Source organism: Alligator mississippiensis, chromosome 9 (genome assembly GCF_030867095.1).
Source record: "Alligator mississippiensis isolate rAllMis1 chromosome 9, rAllMis1, whole genome shotgun sequence".
NCBI classification, from domain to species: Eukaryota; Metazoa; Chordata; order Crocodylia; family Alligatoridae; genus Alligator; species Alligator mississippiensis.
This window is the reverse complement of record NC_081832.1, coordinates 27,373,454-27,391,501: the sequence shown is the minus strand read 5'-3', so window position 1 is coordinate 27,391,501 and position 18,048 is coordinate 27,373,454. Positions and strand designations below refer to the sequence as shown.

At 47.9% G+C, this 18,048-nt stretch overlaps 1 protein-coding gene across 1 annotated transcript in view; it reads right to left on the bottom strand.

Moving 5' to 3' along the window:
* NECAB3 (N-terminal EF-hand calcium binding protein 3) overlaps positions 1 to 17,254 on the bottom strand; it is a 168,824-nt gene extending 151,570 nt beyond the window's left edge. The window contains exon 1 of the mRNA XM_019482342.2: positions 16,409 to 17,254. Coding sequence (XP_019337887.1) covers positions 16,409 to 16,525 — 117 coding nt within the window. The 5' untranslated portion in view covers positions 16,526 to 17,254. The remainder of the gene's footprint in view (positions 1 to 16,408) is intronic.
* Between the last annotated feature and the right edge of the window lie 794 nt (positions 17,255 to 18,048).

Sequence of the window (18,048 nt, the reverse complement as noted above, 5' to 3'; positions counted from 1 at the left end):
TAGCAATCAAAACTCTGTCAGTCAAAAATCTGTTAATCAAAATCTGAGAGGTCTCTCCCACCTTTTTCACACACACAACAGGCTTCATGTTGATTTTTAGCAAGCTCCCTCCCTGCTTCCTTTCCTCAAACACTCAATCCAAAAAATCAATCAAATGATCAAATAATCAAAAATCAATACAATTAATCAAATAATCAATCTAATAATCAATCTCTACATTTTCTAAAGTGCTCTGTAGCATGTCTCCCTTTTAAAATGCTTTTTTTGCTATAATGCAGGTTTTCCAAGAATTTTCTGGTCTGGGATTGGTGCTGCCCACAAAGCCTAATGCTTCACCACTTGACTACCAATGGCATCCTAATCAATTGGACCTTTAGATCATAAGTACTGGTAAGTACTGGTAAGTACTAGGGGCGGGGGAGCGGGGCTGGGGGAAGGGACTAGCTCTGTGTCAGCTACAGCTCCCTGCTGCAGCCACCGGGGACTGTCCAAATCATCAAAGCTCTCCGAATCTTTTCTGAAGATTCGGGGAACTTTGAATGATTTGGACCTTTAGATTGGTCCCCTGATTCAATTTGGATTCAGAGATTTGGCCACTGAATCGGGCCAAATCTCCTCTGAATCGAATCACCACCTGAAGCTTTGCACAGCCCTATGCTGCAGTATTGCAGCAGGCTTGCCAGGATCACTGTATATAGCAACATTGGACAAGCTTTTGACCTTCCATAACAGTCTACCCTGCAACTTTTTCCAGTAATGCCATCACTCCATAAATGCCTCCAAGCAAAGGATCCCCATGCTGGTTGAGGCGGCCAGGCACAATCATTATCACCTTTCCCAACCTACCGCACCCACTCCCGAACCACATGAAATCCCATGCATACCAATCTGCCTATGAAAGAAAACATGCCACACATATAGACAAATTTTCAAAGATTTACTTTAAAATTGTGGTGTAGTTATATGATTTTTAAAAAAAAATCAAAGCAGGCATAAGTAAAAAAAGTATTTAAATAAATAAATTAAAGACAATTTAAAAAAAAAAAGAAAAATAGTAGGAAAAAAAGTCGAGATTTTCCTCCCCAGCACCTATACAGCATTGTTTAAAATACTATTATATTAGGATATTATTATACACCATCTATACACTATCTGTACACTATTTCTCACTATACACTATTTTTATAATTCTATACAATATCTATCTATACACTATGTTCTATAGTACACTACACAGTATACTAAATAACTTCCTTCCTCCTTATTCATGCTTTTTCCTCATTGGCCCTATTGGTCCTCTGCAACTTCCAACCACGAAAGTTTTCTACGGGGCGGGGGGGGGGGGGGGGGGGGGAGAAGAAGAGGAAGGGGTTTTGGACTACAATCCAAAAACCACCCTCTTGCCCTCCAACCCCCCCCCCACACACACACACCCCTCCACACAAGGTTGATGGGACATTTCTGATATTAACTATACATCACCTGGGATGCTGCACATCCTGGGTAGTGGGCCTGGCAGGCAGCATCCTCCTGGACTATCCGTCATGTTTATGGATTGGGAATGTCAATTATAAGAAATAGGAAGGTTTGAAATATTGAAGTCTTGGGGTATCACACTCCAAACAAAGTTGCAAACTTACCATTCTGGTGATGCCGCTGCTCTGCTCGGCAGTTGTGAACACCATGGTGGGCACAGCGGGTGGGGGGTGTAGGTGGGGAGTACACAGGTGTGTGGGGGGGGTGCACGGACATGGGGTGGGTAAGCAAATACACTACAGGTGGCAGAGGTAGGGGCAAAACTAACAGGGGGTAGTACATCAATAGCATGTACCTTCCTTGGACCGATACTCCTCAATGTCTTCATCAGCGTCTTGGACGAGGGAGTGAAGTGTACTCTGTCCAAGTATGTGGATGACACAAAACTGTGGGGAGAAGTGGACATGCTGGAGGGCAGGGAACAGCTACAAGCAGACCTGGACAGGTTGGACGTATGGGCGGAAAACAACAGAATGCAATTCAACAAGGAGAAATGCAAAGTGCTGCACCTAGGGAGGAAAAATGTCCAGCATACCTACTGCCTAGGAACTGACTTGCTTGGTGGCACGGAAGCGGAAAGGGATCTTGGAGTCCTAGTGGACTCCAAGATGAACATGAGTTGGCAGTGTGACGAAGCCATCAGAAAAGCCAATGGCACATTATCGTGCATCAGCAGATGCATGACGAATAGATCCAAGGAGGTGATACTTCCCCTCTATTGGACGCTGGTCAGACTGCAGTTGGAGTACTGCGTGCAATTCTGGGTGCCACACTTCAAAAGAGATGTAGATAACCTGGAGAGGGTCCAGAGAAGGGCCACGCGTATGGTTAAGGGCTTGCAGGCCAAGCCCTATGAGGAGAGACTAGAGAACCTGGACCTTTTCAGCCTCCGCAAGAGAAGGTTGAGAGGTGACCTTGTGGCTGCCTAGAAGTTCATCACGGGGGCACAGAAGGGAATTGGTGAGGTTTTATTCACCAAGGCGCCCCCGGGGATTACAAGAAATAATGGCCACAAGCTAGCAGAGAGCAGATTTAGACTGGACATTAGGAAGAACTTCTTCACAGTTAGAGTGGCCAAGGTCTGGAGCGGGCTCCCAAGGGAGGTGGTGCTCTCCCCTACCCTGCAGGTCTTCAAGAGGAGGTTAGATAGGCATCTAGCTGGGGTCATCTAAACCCAGAACTCTTTCCTGCCTATGTAGGGGGTCGGACTTGATGATCTATTGAGGTCCCTTCCAACCCTAACATCTATGAATCTATGAATCAAAGTCACAGTACTGGGTTGTTCCTCCATTTCTCTTTATTCCCCTGTATTAATTATTCTGTGATGCCCGCACCATGCCATGCCTGCCCTGGATGCCTGCCTGCGGTCAACTATGGAGCAGGGGGAGGGATGGGCAGAAAAAAACCCCATAAAATAAAATCACAATGCACCTACTGGACAAAGGCCTGAACTACAGAAAGAACACATCACCACCTGATGGCAAAAGAAATTCATTACAAGTCTTTGAGTTGCTTACTGCTTGCACGTCACAAATCCATAGATAGGGTGCAGTAAGTAGTAGTGGTGCTAAATAAAACATGTCCGAGCAGCTTTAATTTAACATGCTGGAAAGACTTTTAAAGCAGTGGGAAATCCCGCTCATGCAAACAAAAAAGCAGCTGCGGCAGCATAAACGGGAAATCTCGCGGTGTGTACAAATGCCCTAAGGCAGCAAAAGAAAGGCTTGCTTCTGGCCTCTAGATACATTAAAAAAACAGAACATTTAACACAGTGACACCTTTAACTTGTTCCCAGGGATGGGTTAGATTTCTGAGAACTATAAAGAGAGACCAGAGACTGTCTGAAGAGACTGACCTCAAGAGGCAGCAACTGTAAAAATGACACCTTGCTCCTATCCAACTCAGAGCCTCCTCATGGCTGATGCTTAGCTGCTCTGACTCTTGACAAAGCACCACCTGCAGCATAGACAGGTGCATCTGGGAGAGGGGATTCTGCCTGGGTGCCTGTAGATGTGCTGCATAGCAGAGTCGATTAATTGAATCTGATGAAGCACAGTAATTACCACACTTCAGCCAGCCTCTGCAGCTCGTGTATTCGCATCCCTGCACTTCAAAATGGCAGTGGGGGCACTTTTAAGTTAAAGTGCCCATTGGACCAAAGTTTCAAAAGGAGCCCAGCTCCCAACAAGACTCCAAAGTCAGCAAGCAGCCTTCTGCCAAATCTGAGCTCTGAAAATCTGATGCCAATGAGAGAGGCAAAGTACCTGAACATCTGGTCCTTTGCCAAATTTGTTGAGTGCTTTGGAGATCCACCAGAGACACGCCTATAAAAGTCACTCACAGAGGGAGGGTGTTTTAAGAGGTGAGCTCACCCCTGCTGGTTAGCTGCCTTCCTAATCATGGTTCTGAGGCCAGGAATCAGACAACAGCCTGTGGATCACCTGGCCCTTAAATAACAGCAACTCACTTGGGACTGGGATCTGCAGGGAGTGGATGGGACTCTGTAAAAGAGCCAGGGAGCTAATCTACCCAATTAGGTTGGCCTGGGGCTATGTTAATAAGAAATAAACCTACCTCTGGAGGAAGATGCTGTTGGCAACCCTGTGAGTTGCCCTGGCTGGTAGGCTGACCCCAGTGGCTTCTTGTCACAAAAGGGGCACACTGTGTTCCTGCATCAGCACCCATCCTGCCAGCTCAGCTCTGATCCCAGAGTTGTTGCTGGCTGGAGAGGCTGCTGTATGGGATTAAAAGGATTTAGTTGGAGGTCCTGGGCCAACCTGCATTAATGGTTACTGGACTTAATGACCCAGGAGGCCTCTTCCAGGCCCCTGCTCCTACATCAGATCATGCAGGGCCACGCACCCAAGGAACAACAACGTGAGGGTAGCAGCAAGGGGTGCATGATCTTGGTTCTGCCTGTGAGAAACCTGCTGTCCAGTCACACTACCCCACCTGCTGGGGTGGAATAGCTCATTGGAGCTGCTACTAGAGACAGGAGGAATATCACCACCAAACCACACTGCAGGCACAGACTGCGGGAAACAAAAGGGACAGAAAGCACCCAATGCTCAGGGAAGTTCTGCTCTCACCACCCTACCTTACCTTGAACAACTGGATAGCTCTGCTGCCTCTCCCTTCTCCAACAGCACCCAGCTTGAGGAGGAGGAAGGGCAGGGGACTCTACTGAGTCTCCTGGGGTGTGGGAGAGGGAGTGAAGGAATGGCAGGAGCAGCAGGAGAGGTTGATGAGGGAGGCTGGATGGGGGAGATCAGATGTGGTGGTAGAAGTGATGGGGAACAGAAGGTACAGGGCTCGCTTGGTATGGTGGGCAGAATTACTCTGTGGGCAGCAGCAGGAGAGGGCAGAGCCCAGAGTAGGGATAGATCTCCAGGTTTTTTCAGACCAGATCACAGAGAGGAACCAAACTCACACAGCCTCAGGAGTGGCTCTAGTCCCTGCGTGCACAACTCTGGGACCCATTGGCCCTACCAGCCCCAGAGCACACTTAAAGTCTCATCTCAGATAGCCCTGCTACCTTCCTGCACATGCTCCCCACCACCAGCTCAGTAAGTAGCACTGAGACAAGGAGGAAGCTTGTTGTGCTCCCATAATACACATACTTTTTGCTGATGGTACAGAAATTTAGATCAGATTTAAATAATAACATCCCCCACCCATTATTTCTCTCTCCCTTGGCAGCCTCAGCACCTCCTCCAGGCTCCCTAGCTATTGCATGGCACCACCTACTGCAAGCTGTCCCTACATGCACCCTGCTAACAGCTATTTGAAATGGGGAACACTGCTTTACCCAGAAACAACTTGTCCCAATGCCCATCTCAGAATCACTGGCCTTCAAAACCCTGCATTGAAACATCATGATGTGGGCTTTCTGGAGGTGTGGAGCCAGCACGCTGACACCAACATGGCAGGTCATCCTTGTCCAGCCTCCTACACACTCTTGTCTTTGCATCTATTGGAAATAACTGGCTTGGTTTTTGGATCCCTTTGGTTTTGCCCTGGGACATAGGGAGAAAAGTCAAGGGGATAAAAGGAACTTGTTGTACCCTGACCCCATGTAGCACTAAGAAACTTCATCCAGGAATGTTTCCTCACCTTCCCAGTCCACCACGTGGGCAGAAGAGGCTCTCTCACACTGTCAGGAGCCTGGGGCAGAAACTAGAACTTTCTGTAGGTTTGTCCAGAGCCACATGCTGCCAGACCCTGATACAGACTGGGACCTGGGTCCACTCCCACAAGATGTTACTGAGCTGCTTAGATAAATCAGGACTGCAGCCTGACACTCTGCAGCACTGGCTACTTTCCTTGGACTCCTGGCCATCACCCAGGACCTCAGTCCTCTAGAGCCAGTAGAATACCAGCCCCAATGGACAGATCAGCCGGTCTGTTTCTAAGGTGGGTGAACTGGGGGCTGAGCTGATGACCAGGTTTGCAAAGGTCAGGCAGTGGAATGTGCAGAGAGAGATTTTGGGACTCCAGGCAGATTGAATAGAGAGTGAGGGTCATAATGAGACTCCAAGGTGCAGAGAAACTTGGGGACACATGGCCTAGGTTTAACCATGGTGTAGACAGCTCCACATGCTGCTTTTCTATGCACCTTAGTGATGACCAAAAGCAGCTGTTTCTCAAGATGCAAGAGTAGTTCATTCCTTAAGGGCCCATTCTGTCCTGAGCATCCCCACTGAAACTGCAAATAGGGGGTGCCAATTAGTGCCAGCTGGAGGCACAGCACACTTGAAATGCAGCAAGGACTAGATCAAGGTTGCTGGGGTCACTGGGACAAGCCATCTAGGGTTGTGCTTTCAACGTTTATTTTCCCCCAGGTAAAATTTTATGTCCATGTCCACACTGCCACAGCTGGCAGGTGCCAACACTTCCCAAGTGGAATGACATTCAGGAGTCTAAACCATATGCAGGAAAAACTATGTACCTGCATTCCCAGGTGTCAGTCCACTGAGGCCACGTGAACACATCAGAATGCTGACAAAATGACATTGCCTGCCTATGTACACATTTGAACAAACAGGCAAAGGAACTTTAAAATGTACCACTTACTGTCCCTGCCCTCTGCTTCCCCACCTACCAAATAAGGGCAAATATTTTCCTATTGTCTGCCCATCATTATTAATAGGTTTTTTCTTACTTTGCAAAAGCATCATGACACTCAACTGGTGTTTTGTAAAGTGCGTGAAAATTCACAGATGAAGAGATGTTACCAATTAGTGCTGTATTAATACACTCTTCTCCTCTGCACCATACTCTTGTGTATTATTTCAGATGCACATAGATATTGAGATTGGTATCAGTCTGAATTGGTGAAAGAGACAAGTGTCTCACCTCCCAACAGGGGAAACAGCTCGGAAGCTGTCCAGTTTCTTAGCTGAGAAAGTGAATGTGTTAAATTATCTTGTAGCACTCTGGAACTAAACTCTGAGTTAGAAGAACCAAGAAGCAGGTGCAAGGGAAACTGTGAGAACATAGAAAGCCAGTGGACTGCTGCTAGGATTGCTGGTAACAAGATGAACACCTCAGGTGTTAATTGTGCTAATACTACTCTGATTAATTGCTTGGTTATTAAAGTGGCTGTCTGCAGGATTTCTACTGAAATTCAACATTCATCAACTAGACTATTCTTTCAAAGTAATTTGGACTACAAAAAAATCCATGAAGCTAAGTATTTAATACACGTAATAACACTGGCTTGAATCCTTCAGAAATAAACTAGGTTCACAGACTATACACTGGGGATGGGCAATTATTTTGGGTGGAGGGCCACTTAATGAGTTTTGATGAGCTGTCCAGGGCGGCAAGGGTATACCTGCTCCTTGATAGGTGCCCCACCCCCTGGTCACCATTTTGGGACCAGAAGTCCTGCCCCTCAACCCCTGATCTTTGCCACCCAAAGTCCCTCCCCCTGCACTCAGAAGTACTCCTTTTGGGAAGGGTGTTTCCCATCTTGGAACCAGAAAAAAAACCAAATTATATATTAAAAATCAAACATTGACAAGAACGTATTTTAATTTTATTGAAAAATATTTTTTTATTCTGATTTGTGTGTGTTTGTGTGATGTATATAGAGTGTATATAGATTGTTGTGTGATTGCATAATAGCTCAAAATGAAGTCTTACTCTTGTATATTGTGGGGGGGTAGAGGGGTACGGGGTTTGTGGGGAGACGTGGGTGTGTGTGTGGATGTGTGTGTATGGGGTATGAGGGAGGGTGTGGGGTATGTGGAGGAGGGTGGTGGCTTGGACTGTTTGTATGGGGGCATGGCGGGGTGCACGGGGATGTGAATGGGGGTATGTGGAGGCATATGTGTGGTGGTGAGTGTTTGTAATGGGGTGGGTGTACCTATCAGTGAGTGGGGCTCCCCCCAGAGGTGTGTGTGTGTGTGTGTGGGGGGAGTGCATGTGGGGTTTGTGGAGGGTGTGAAGGAGGGTGTGGGTTGGTGCGACGTTTGCAGGTTGTGCGATTGTGTTTGGGGAAGGTGTGGTTGTGTGGGGGAAGGTTTGTGGGTATGGTGGGGTGTGCATGGGAGCCCCTGCATGTGCCCCCCTGAGCTGGTCAGCCCCTGCCCCCATCCCTGCCCCACAACAGCCCAGAGCGCATGCACCATGAAGTGCTTTCCCGACATTACCAATAGTGAGCAGCCCCAGTGTACCCTGCACCCGCTCCAGACTCCCCCTGGTAGAGTGGATCAGCTGGAACCTGGACACAGCCCCGATCCACCTCACACTGCACCTGATCTGCACTGCCTGGCAATGGAGCATCCTGCTGCTCCTTGGGCACGCAGTGTGGCTGGAGTAGTTCCACTGCTGAACTGCCTTTCTAGGGTGCCCAGGCAGCAGCAGCTCCTTCTGGCTGGGGGCCCACGCTGCACAGCTGTGACCCCACATGCCCCATGCCAGCTCTGGACTTGCCCACCCAGGCTCAGCAGCGGTGGCATGGGACAAAAGCTGTCACTGAGTGCAGGGGGAAAGCAGCTCTTCCATCTCCTGCTGCTGGTGGTTCCTGCTGTAGCCACTCAGAGCCCACACAGGGCTGCCCTGCATCTTTGCTGGCATCACTGCCACCCTTGAGCTGCCCAGTAGTGGCAACGCAGAGCAGACAAAGGGCAGTCTGGTGTGGTACGGGCTCCAGGAGGCCACAGCAGGAACTGCTGGCAGGTGCAGGGAGAGGGGCCACTTTTCCCCAGTGCTGAGCAACAGCTTTTGTCCCACACTGCTGCTGCTGAACCTGGGCAGGTGAGTCTGGAGCAGGCACGGGACACACAGGGTCAGGGCTGTGCAGCACAGGTTCCAGTCAGGACCACAGGGCTGGGGCCAGCAGTGGCAGCAGCTGGAAGGAGATTCTGCTGCCTGGGCTGCCTAGGATGATAGTCCAGCTGCGGAGCTGCTCCAACCCTGCTTCATGCCCAGGGGGCAGCAGGATGCCATGGCTGGATGGTGTCTGAGTCAGGTGGAACCAAGGGACCCACCATGGGCTGGATAAAGACCCACTGTGGGCTGAATCCAGCCCACGAGCCATATTTTACCCACCTCTGCCATACACCTTCAACTATGCACTTCTAGCAGAGGGGAAGTGATCTTTTGCCTCTTTAATCCTCATCCACCCCAGGGAAACTGCCAGCTAATACTGAGTTGGGCAATCTTTTGAGGGTTTGAATATCCCTGTCTGCTGAACACAGAGTGGCTCCTGCACTCTCACTGCACAGAAGCCATTCAGCAAAACTGTTTCTGGGCTGGCCCAGCTAGATGAGAGGTGGTGATCAGAAGAGGTTATGTTCCTCAGGAAATTATAACCTATCTGCCTCATCCAGCACTTGTTTCATGTTTCGATCTGGTGCAACTTCTCCAACCAGGTGGGAGAAGGAAGCTTGAAACAACATCCCCTTATTGGAAGGGCAACTATAACGGGCCAAAGGCTTTGCTGCATGGCCTATGAGGGCTACTAAGGAAATGAAGAATTGCCTCAAAAGGAAAAAGTGAAAATTATGTTCCCGCCTGGGAAGTTATTACACATTTGGAGCTGGGAAGCAGAGCTGGGTGGGAGGAAATATTTCAGACTTTGTTCTGTCTCAGCTTGGTCTGGAAGGCTTGGTATGTCTCCAACATTCTCTTTGTTTCCTGCTTTGTAGGTAAGACAAAAAATCTGATCTTATAGTGAAGGCCTCAAGCTGTAAAACTGACTACCTGCCAGTGCAGTTCTGTACTTTCTGACCCCATGGTCACCTCACCTCATTTGTGTGAGAGAGCAAAAAGTTCTAAGGCAGGGGTGGGCAAAATGGTGGATGTAACCAGTGGCTGAAGTCCATTTTCCAGCAGCCCCTGCCTATGTGGCTGGGTCTGGTTTCCATGGAGATCCCAGGAGCAGCTGCGCTGTGACACAGTGGAGCCAGGATTTCCATGGAGATCAGCCCCAGCAGCGCCGGCAGGGCACGGAGATGCTCCACCGCTGGGCTGGGATCTTGCAGCGATGATAGGATGGTCCGGAGCTGAGGCAGAGCCATGATCCGCTGCCTGTAAACCCCTCTGCCTGGAGCATGCAGGCTGCAGATTGAGGCTCTGCCCTGGCTCTGGACTACACTGTTACTGCCACAAGATCCCAGTCCAACCCCAGAGCAGGGGCAGCGCTGGGGGTGTTGAGGGGGGACTAGAGCCACCCCTAAATTCCCAATAGCTCCCCGTAGCCACCCCTCCCAGTACCACCATAGCCGCTGCCCACTCTGCACAGGCAGTGGCAGCTGGGCCCATCCTGCTCCCACCTGCAGTCCCCCCCTCAGCCACCCCACCTTCTCCCACCAGGAAGAGGCTGATGCCATTGCAGCCTGCCAGCACTGCTGGGGCTAGTCTCCATGGAAACCCTGAGAGGCTGCTGGGAAATGGAGTCCACTACCAGCTGGATTTGGCCCATGGGCCGGACTTTGCCCACCCCTGGTCTAAGGCCATGTTTTACCAGTTTCCTCATGTAGAAGAGCAGCTTGCCATGCTGGAGCTAACCACTGGCATAGTCTGCTGCCCCTCACCAGGAGCAAATATGACAGGATCTCCATCTGAGCGAGGGGGGCATTGTGATGAGCAGCCACAAAGCCTGTCCATAGGCATCCTTTTGCTGGACTGCAGTAGCCATACCTGGTCCCTCTGTGACCATAGACGGGCAAACTTCTGTGAAACTTGGGCCAGGAGCTGGCAGCAAAGAGAGTTTATGGGAGACTGGTCTCAAGAGGAAGGAACACAGAGAAGCTGAAGTCTGTGTAGATTCCTGCTTACAAACTTCTTATTGGGGAGTAGGCCTGCACTCCCATGCAAGCAGTTTAACTGAATGTTGCACAGAGACTGAAGAGGTCAAGCTAACAAGATGCTCAGCTGTGGTTTGTGTCTAGCAAAGGGACATCCAAGCTTCAGCCAAAAAGGACTACCTAGTTAGGTTGATATATGTCTCTAGTTTAAATAAAATGGAGCTTTTCTGACAAAGGTGTTGCTTCCACCATTACTACATGTTCCAGCAGCAAGTCATGACTTATCTATTAGCAAGCCTCAGTCATGTACAACTGTTATAAATCAACACCCACTAATGTAATCTAATCTGCTGTTCCAATATTTACATGGGGTTCTTGATTTACATATTCTTCTCTTTTGGCTAAGGTAGGTCCTTTTTTGCTCAGGCAAGGCAGCTGATGGGCACTCCAGAATGGCACCTCAGTGCTAGAGTACAGCCACTGGCTGATTTTTAAAGTTAGCTTTGCAAAACTATGGGTATATGCGAGCATTGGCCTGTGCTGACACATTTGATTCTCTGATGTTATACTGACCCCTCCCCCACTTCCTTGGTATCTGAACAACTAATTACAGGTACAGTCACCTGACCTGAGCAGAAGGCACCTTTTAAATGTCTGTTTTCTCAGGTGCCTAACCCTGAATGCCTACCTCAAAAGACTGGTATTTGCAAACAAATCTAAGGGAGCAGGGCATTAAACTCCTGATTAGGAACTGCATCCTATAATATAACTCAAGGTCTGCTGCAAATCCCAGCTGAAAGTTTACTTTTGGTTCAGCTGACTGCTCCAGGAATCCATACTGCCATTGCTCTAAAGCAGCAATATGCAAGTCAATTCTATTCCTGATCAGTTCAGATGATATTTTAATCCCATAGCCAGAATCTTCGGTACAAATGGGAACAGCTTCAGCTAGTCCTTGCTCCTAGTTGTGGCATCAATTAGCTGTTCATTAACAACCTGAGTAAATCACTCTGCTGGCAAATGCTGCCCCTAATGGTGACCCTGGCTATAATGCTTCAGGAAGTGATGGAAGACTTGACTTAATTTCTGTCAGATTCTTTGAGAATCCACTCTCCTCAGAGCCATGGTACCACCCCTACAATCAGGGATCCTTTACTTACAAAGAGGAGGGCCAGTATTTTGACACCCTGCAACAGCAACTTGCCAGGTGCTCAAGGGCCCCCTATAATTGGCACATGTACTTCCAAAATATTTCAAAAGTAAAAAACCCCACACCAGCAAAGGACCTGGTACTAGCATCCACTAGAATCAATGGACAGAAATCACTGTTGCTTGGTAATATGCAAAAGCCCCAGCTTGTCACACAGACCCAGAGAAGGCAGGGGGAGATCAAGTACTTGGAGCCAGCTGGATGCATTTGGCTTTGGGGTACCATCAAGTACCTTTGAGTTACCAGTTTCTTGGAGAGCAGTTTCCAGTGTTCCAATCCACTTCCTGAATGTCTGTGGGAAGCCATTCTAAAGCATACCCTATACAGGCTGCAGATCTGAATAGTAAAATGAATGAGACAAAACAGTAACCAAATGACTGCTTGTTCATAAAGGCTTTTACTCTTGCAACAGAAGATGCACAGGCAAAACAAGTCTGCAAGGATAGGCTTTTTGTCACAACTTCCCAGACATCTGCTGGGAGACGCAGACAGCAAAGTCCCACCGTTCACGCAGGTTCCTATCCTGCATACAGGACCTCCATCTGATACAGGAGGTACATGGTCCCACTAGGGGGAATGCCTTGCTGGACCTGGTATTGGCAACGGGGGATGACATGGTAGGAGACCTACAGATCAGTGGTCACCTGGGGGACAGTGATCACCAAATAATAGAATTCACCATAAGACGTCGAGTGGGTAAGGTAACTAGTAGGGTGAAAGTGCTAGACTTTAGGAAAGCTGATTTCAATGAACTCAGGCGTTTAGTCAAGGACGCACTGCAGAGTAAGAGTTTTGAAGAGATGGGAGCCCAGGAAGGGTGGCTGTGCCTTAAGGAAATGATCCTTCAGGAACAGAGGGAGAAGATCCCGATGCAGGGAAAAAGGGGGAAAGGGGCCAAGAGGCTTCCTTGGCTGACCAGAGAAACCCCCTTTTAGCCCGTAGGCTGCTCTGGGGCATATAAAAAGTGGAAACAGGGAAACTACTAAAGAGGGATATACCTCCTCTGCTCGTGCTTGTAGGGAGGCAGTTAGACAGGCCAAAGCTACCATGGAGCTGAGGATGGCATCCCAAGTTAAGGATAACAAAATATTGCTTTTTAGATATATAGGGAGTAAAAGGAAGGCCCAGGGTGGAATAGGACCCCTACTAGATGGGCAGAAGCAATTGGTGATGGACAGAGGAGACAAGGCTGAACTCCTCAATGAGTTCTTTGCCTCAGTGTTCCTAAGCAAGGGGCAAGACAAGTCTCTCACTGGGATTGTAGAGAGGAAGCAGCAGGACACCAGACTACCAAGCGCAGACCCTGAGATGATGCAGAGGCACTTGGAGGAACTGGATACATTTAAGTCAGCAGGCCCGGATGAGCTCCATCTGAGGGTACTGAAGGCACTGGCTGACGTCATTGCGCAGCCACTGGCAGGAATATTTGAACACTCATGGCGCACGGGCCAGGTCCCGGAGGACTGGAAAAGGGCCAATGTGGTCCATGTTTTCAAGAAGGGGAGGAAGGAGGACCGAGGCAACTATAGGCCAGTCAGTCTCACCTCCATCCTTGGCAAAGTCTTTGAAAAAATTATTAAGGCTCACATTTGCGAGAGCCCGGCAGGAAAAATTATGCTGAGGGGGAACCAGCATGGGTTCGTAGGAGGTAGATCATGCCTGACTAATCTAGTCTCTTTTTATGACCAGGTTACAAAACACCTGGACGCAGGAGTAGGGGTAGACGTTGTTCACTTAGACTTCAGGAAGGCCTACGATACGGTATCCCACCCCATACTGGTGAACAAGTTAAGATGCTATGACTTGGATGACTGCACCGTCTGGTGGGTGGCAAATTGGCTAGAGGCTCATACCCAGAGAGTCATAGTGGATGGGTTGGTATTGACCTGGAAGGGTGTGGGCAGTAGGGTCCCGCAGGGCTCGGTCCTTGGACTGATACTCTTCGGTGTCTTCATCAGCGACTTGGACGAGGGAGTGAAGTGTACTCTGTCCAAGTTTGCAGATGACACAAAACTGTGGGGAGAAGTGGACACACCGGAGGGCAGGGAACAACTACAAGCAGACCTGGACAGGTTGGACATATGGGCAGAAAACAACAGAATGCAATTCAACAAGGAGAAATGCAAAGTGCTGCACCTAGGGAGGAAAAATTTCCAGCATACCTACTGCCTAGGGAATGACCTGCTGGGTAGCACGGAAGCGGAAAGAGATCTTGGAGTCCTAGTGGACTCCAAGATGAACATGAGTCATCAGTGTGACGAAGCCATCAGAAAAGCTAATGACACTTTATCGTGCATCAGCAGATGCATGACGAACAGAACCAAGGAGGTGATACTTCCCCTCTGTCGGGCGCTGGTCAGACCGCAATTGGAGTACTGCGTGCAATTTTGGGCGCCACACTTCAAAAGAGATGTAGATAACCTGGAGAGGGTCCAGAGAAGGGCCACTCATATGACGGCTTGCACGCCAAGTCCTATGAGGAGAGACTAGGGCACCTAGACCTCTTCAGCCTCCTCAAGAGAAGGTTGAGAGGCGACCTTGTGGCTGCCTAGAAGTTCATCATGGGGGCACAGAAAGGAATTGGTGAGGCTTTACTCACCAAGGCGCCCCTGGGGGTTACAAGAAATAATGGCCACAAGCTAGCAGAGAACAGATTTAGACTGGACATTAGGAGGAACTTCTTCACAGTTAGAGTGGCCAAGGTCTGGAATAGGCTCCCAAGGGAGGTGGTGCTCTCCCCTACCCTGTGGGTCTTCAAGAGGAGGTTAAATAGGCATCTAGCTGGGGTCATCTAAACCCAGCACTCTTTCCTGCCTATGCAGGGGGTCAGACTCGATGATCTATTGAGGTCCCTTCCAACCCTAACATCTATGAATCTATGAACTTGCATGACAAGCCACAAAGAGAGGCTACAGCATCCAGCTTCTTCAACCTTTCATGGAATTAGATTTTGTATGATCAGCCTTGATGTTTTCAGTTAATGACTATAAGGTACACTCCAGGGGATAAAGGAATCAAGCACAATGTGTTGTTTGTTTTTAATATCAAGATTAAACATTTTGGCAGAAAGTTCTTTACTTGAACACAAAGCTGCAGAAAGAACTGGCAGCTGTTCTTAGCTCCTAGGATTCCAGTGTTAGGAGCCTTAAGTCATGTCATTATTTCAAAGCTGCTTTTCATTCTTTGTTTATAAGAAGCAGTGAACACAATGATCAAGTAACATCCACAAAACTGTAGTAATACAATACATTAAAAGCAAAGGCACATTCAAATGTTTTGCAGTGGCAGTCATCTTTGGAGCTGGAATGCTTCATTAGTCACTTTAAATATGTGACTGCCAGCTACAGCAAATCTTTGTTAACCAATTTCCCTGGCTGGGGTTTTAAAATACATTCTGGCAACTTAGGCTACAGCTGTTCAGGTAGTAAGTTTAAGATCCTAACTGAATGATGTAATTTAAACTTTCTTTGTAAACTAATCATGGAAATTGACCAACCAGAACAAAATCTCCTGGTCCAGGCTTTACAATGTGGCTGGCGAGTGAAAAGGAAACATGTAATATTTTATTTGCATATTAAAAACAAACAAAAACAAACAAACAAACCCTTGAATGAATGAATGAATGAATGAATGAATGAATGAATGAATGAATGAGAAGAAATTTTCCAAGCTGGCAAACTAAATAGGCATGCTGCATGGTTAGAGAACAATTTTGACTGCACATTGTTCCTCTGGGGAAACAAGGATTTTTCTAAACCAGATAACACATTTCTCATTCTTTCCAAATCCAAATGATCTTCAGTGAATATCAGGAAGCAAATACTAAAAACCAGGCATCAAAACCACAACTATGCAGATGCAGAGCAGAAAAGGGCAAGCACTTGCAATTCTCCATTGTCTTGATGAAGATACTTACACCTGTTCTGGGAATGCAACTGCCTTTTGGGCCCAAGAAGACAGATTTTGCACAGGAACTTGGGTGGAAGTTACTGAAAGTATGCAAAATGTCCAGCTTGCATGCATACAAGGATCAAGACACACACACTATTTGCAGCTGTTAAAACATCATCTGTCCCTGAAACATGATGCAGAGAGGATTTTTCAAGTCTGCAGTGCCCAATCTCCATTTCAAGTCATTGTATCTTCCCTCTAGGACTTGGCAAGTTTTTTGCAAACCCAGTGCATGCAGACAGCAAGGTGCTTGTGGCTTCAGATACTGTGGGATTTAGAAATCTTTGATCTAGGGCTTGCAGAAAGAGGAGCTGTGAGAAGAGGGAATAGTTATGCTGCTTTCCAACAACTACCAATTTCTGCCTGTTTTGCCCTGTCCCCTGCATTTGGATCAGGATAAAGACATGCACACTGCACAACAGAACTGAAAACAAGTGCACAGCACTCTACTTACATCATGGAAGATGGGTAGTCCCTTGCCATAACGCTGAGGGGTCTGCATGGAGTTAGGGCTGTGAGTGTGCTTGGCAGACAGCAAGCACATAGTCAGGATCTCCGCACATGCCATCATCTTCTCCAAAAGGATCTTAATGTTATTCTGCCACAGAGACTGAGAGGACCAGAACCAGTGAACAGCTAAGAGGACCCCTCCTTTAGAAAGGAAGGTTTCTCTGTCTGCTGTGAACAGTGCTGCTGTGCTCTGGTTGAGACAGCAACTACTGTACACTGAGAGATGCTCTTGCCAGCCTCTAGGCAACTTACACTCTGCAGCTAGTCCCCACCCCCAGGTATTAGCGATTGGCCAACAATCTCTGATTGGCAGGGCTTGTCAGCGAAAATTTCCATCACAGCTGAGCAAGCAACAGTCCTTTCAGGGAGAAGAATTTGCTTTATAGAGGTTGGACTGAGCCCTTTACCAGTCAGTGCTCTATCCTCTCCTGTGACATCCCCCTATAACTGGGAAACCCCAGTTACCCCACTGACAGCATAGAGACCAGAGCTCCTAATGGGCCACAGTGTTCTTCTGACAGGCTCTCTGACTGACATCTTGCCTCAGTGGGTATCACTTCCTGCTGTGTGAGGAGTGGGGTTGTTCAAGTATAGCTAAAAAACTGGAGATAGAAACACATTTTCACTTGACCTGAAATAAAGTTTATGATTTTTGATTTGCAAAAAAAATACTAACAGCAATAAAAAAAATTAAGTTTTCTTTTCTAACCAGTGTTCATACAGCTCTAATCCCTGCACTCAGCAAGAACATTTTCACAGGGGTCACTCATGCATCTCAGTATGCAGCATCCAGATGTTTTGGAGAAATGCACCACTGCTTGTCCTTAACCAGCCAAATCCACCCACCCACCCACACAAAGTGATTGCAGAATACAGGGAACTAAAGTACCAGGACCTTGTCTCCTTGTGGCTCAAGAATTCCAAGGCATGCTCTAGCCTTCTTCCTAATCTTGTTTAAGATCAGTAATGTTTTCCAAGGAGAAGAACCCATGCTAAAGCAATTTACAAATCTTGTTTCCATCCATCTTTCTCTATGAGCTGCCAACTTGTGATGTTAGTAAGAAACTGCCCTTCTGCTCTAGAGCTGGACTCCAAGGCTTCTGGAGAAGGGTGCACATTTGGTAGGGCTGCTGTTTCCCCAACACCAGTCTGGGTGTGCTCTGGGGATAGGATAGATTTTGAGTTGTACCTTCCTGAACATTCTCCAAGACTTGCATTATTCCAGTCTGTGTTCTAGGTCTTGTCCCTTGCTGGGCCACCACATCTACACTGGCCTCACTCCAAGCAGTTTGGGAAACCCTGTTGCCCTTCATATATTCTTTTCATATCCATTTATTCTATGTAGATGCACCCATTGCTGCCTTTCTCCCTGTCACAGCAAAGTTTCTGTCTACAACTCTGCCCAGGCCCTTCCTTGCCCAGCTATAGATTTTCTCTTTACCAACGTCAGGTATAGAGAACTGTTTGATTCAGACAACTGTTTGATGTAGAAAGTCATTAAAGGCTCTCTCTAAATGTGTTATTGCTAGTAGGCAGGCAGGCTCACCAGCTGATGTTCACACTTCATTTTCAACGCTGCTCTCA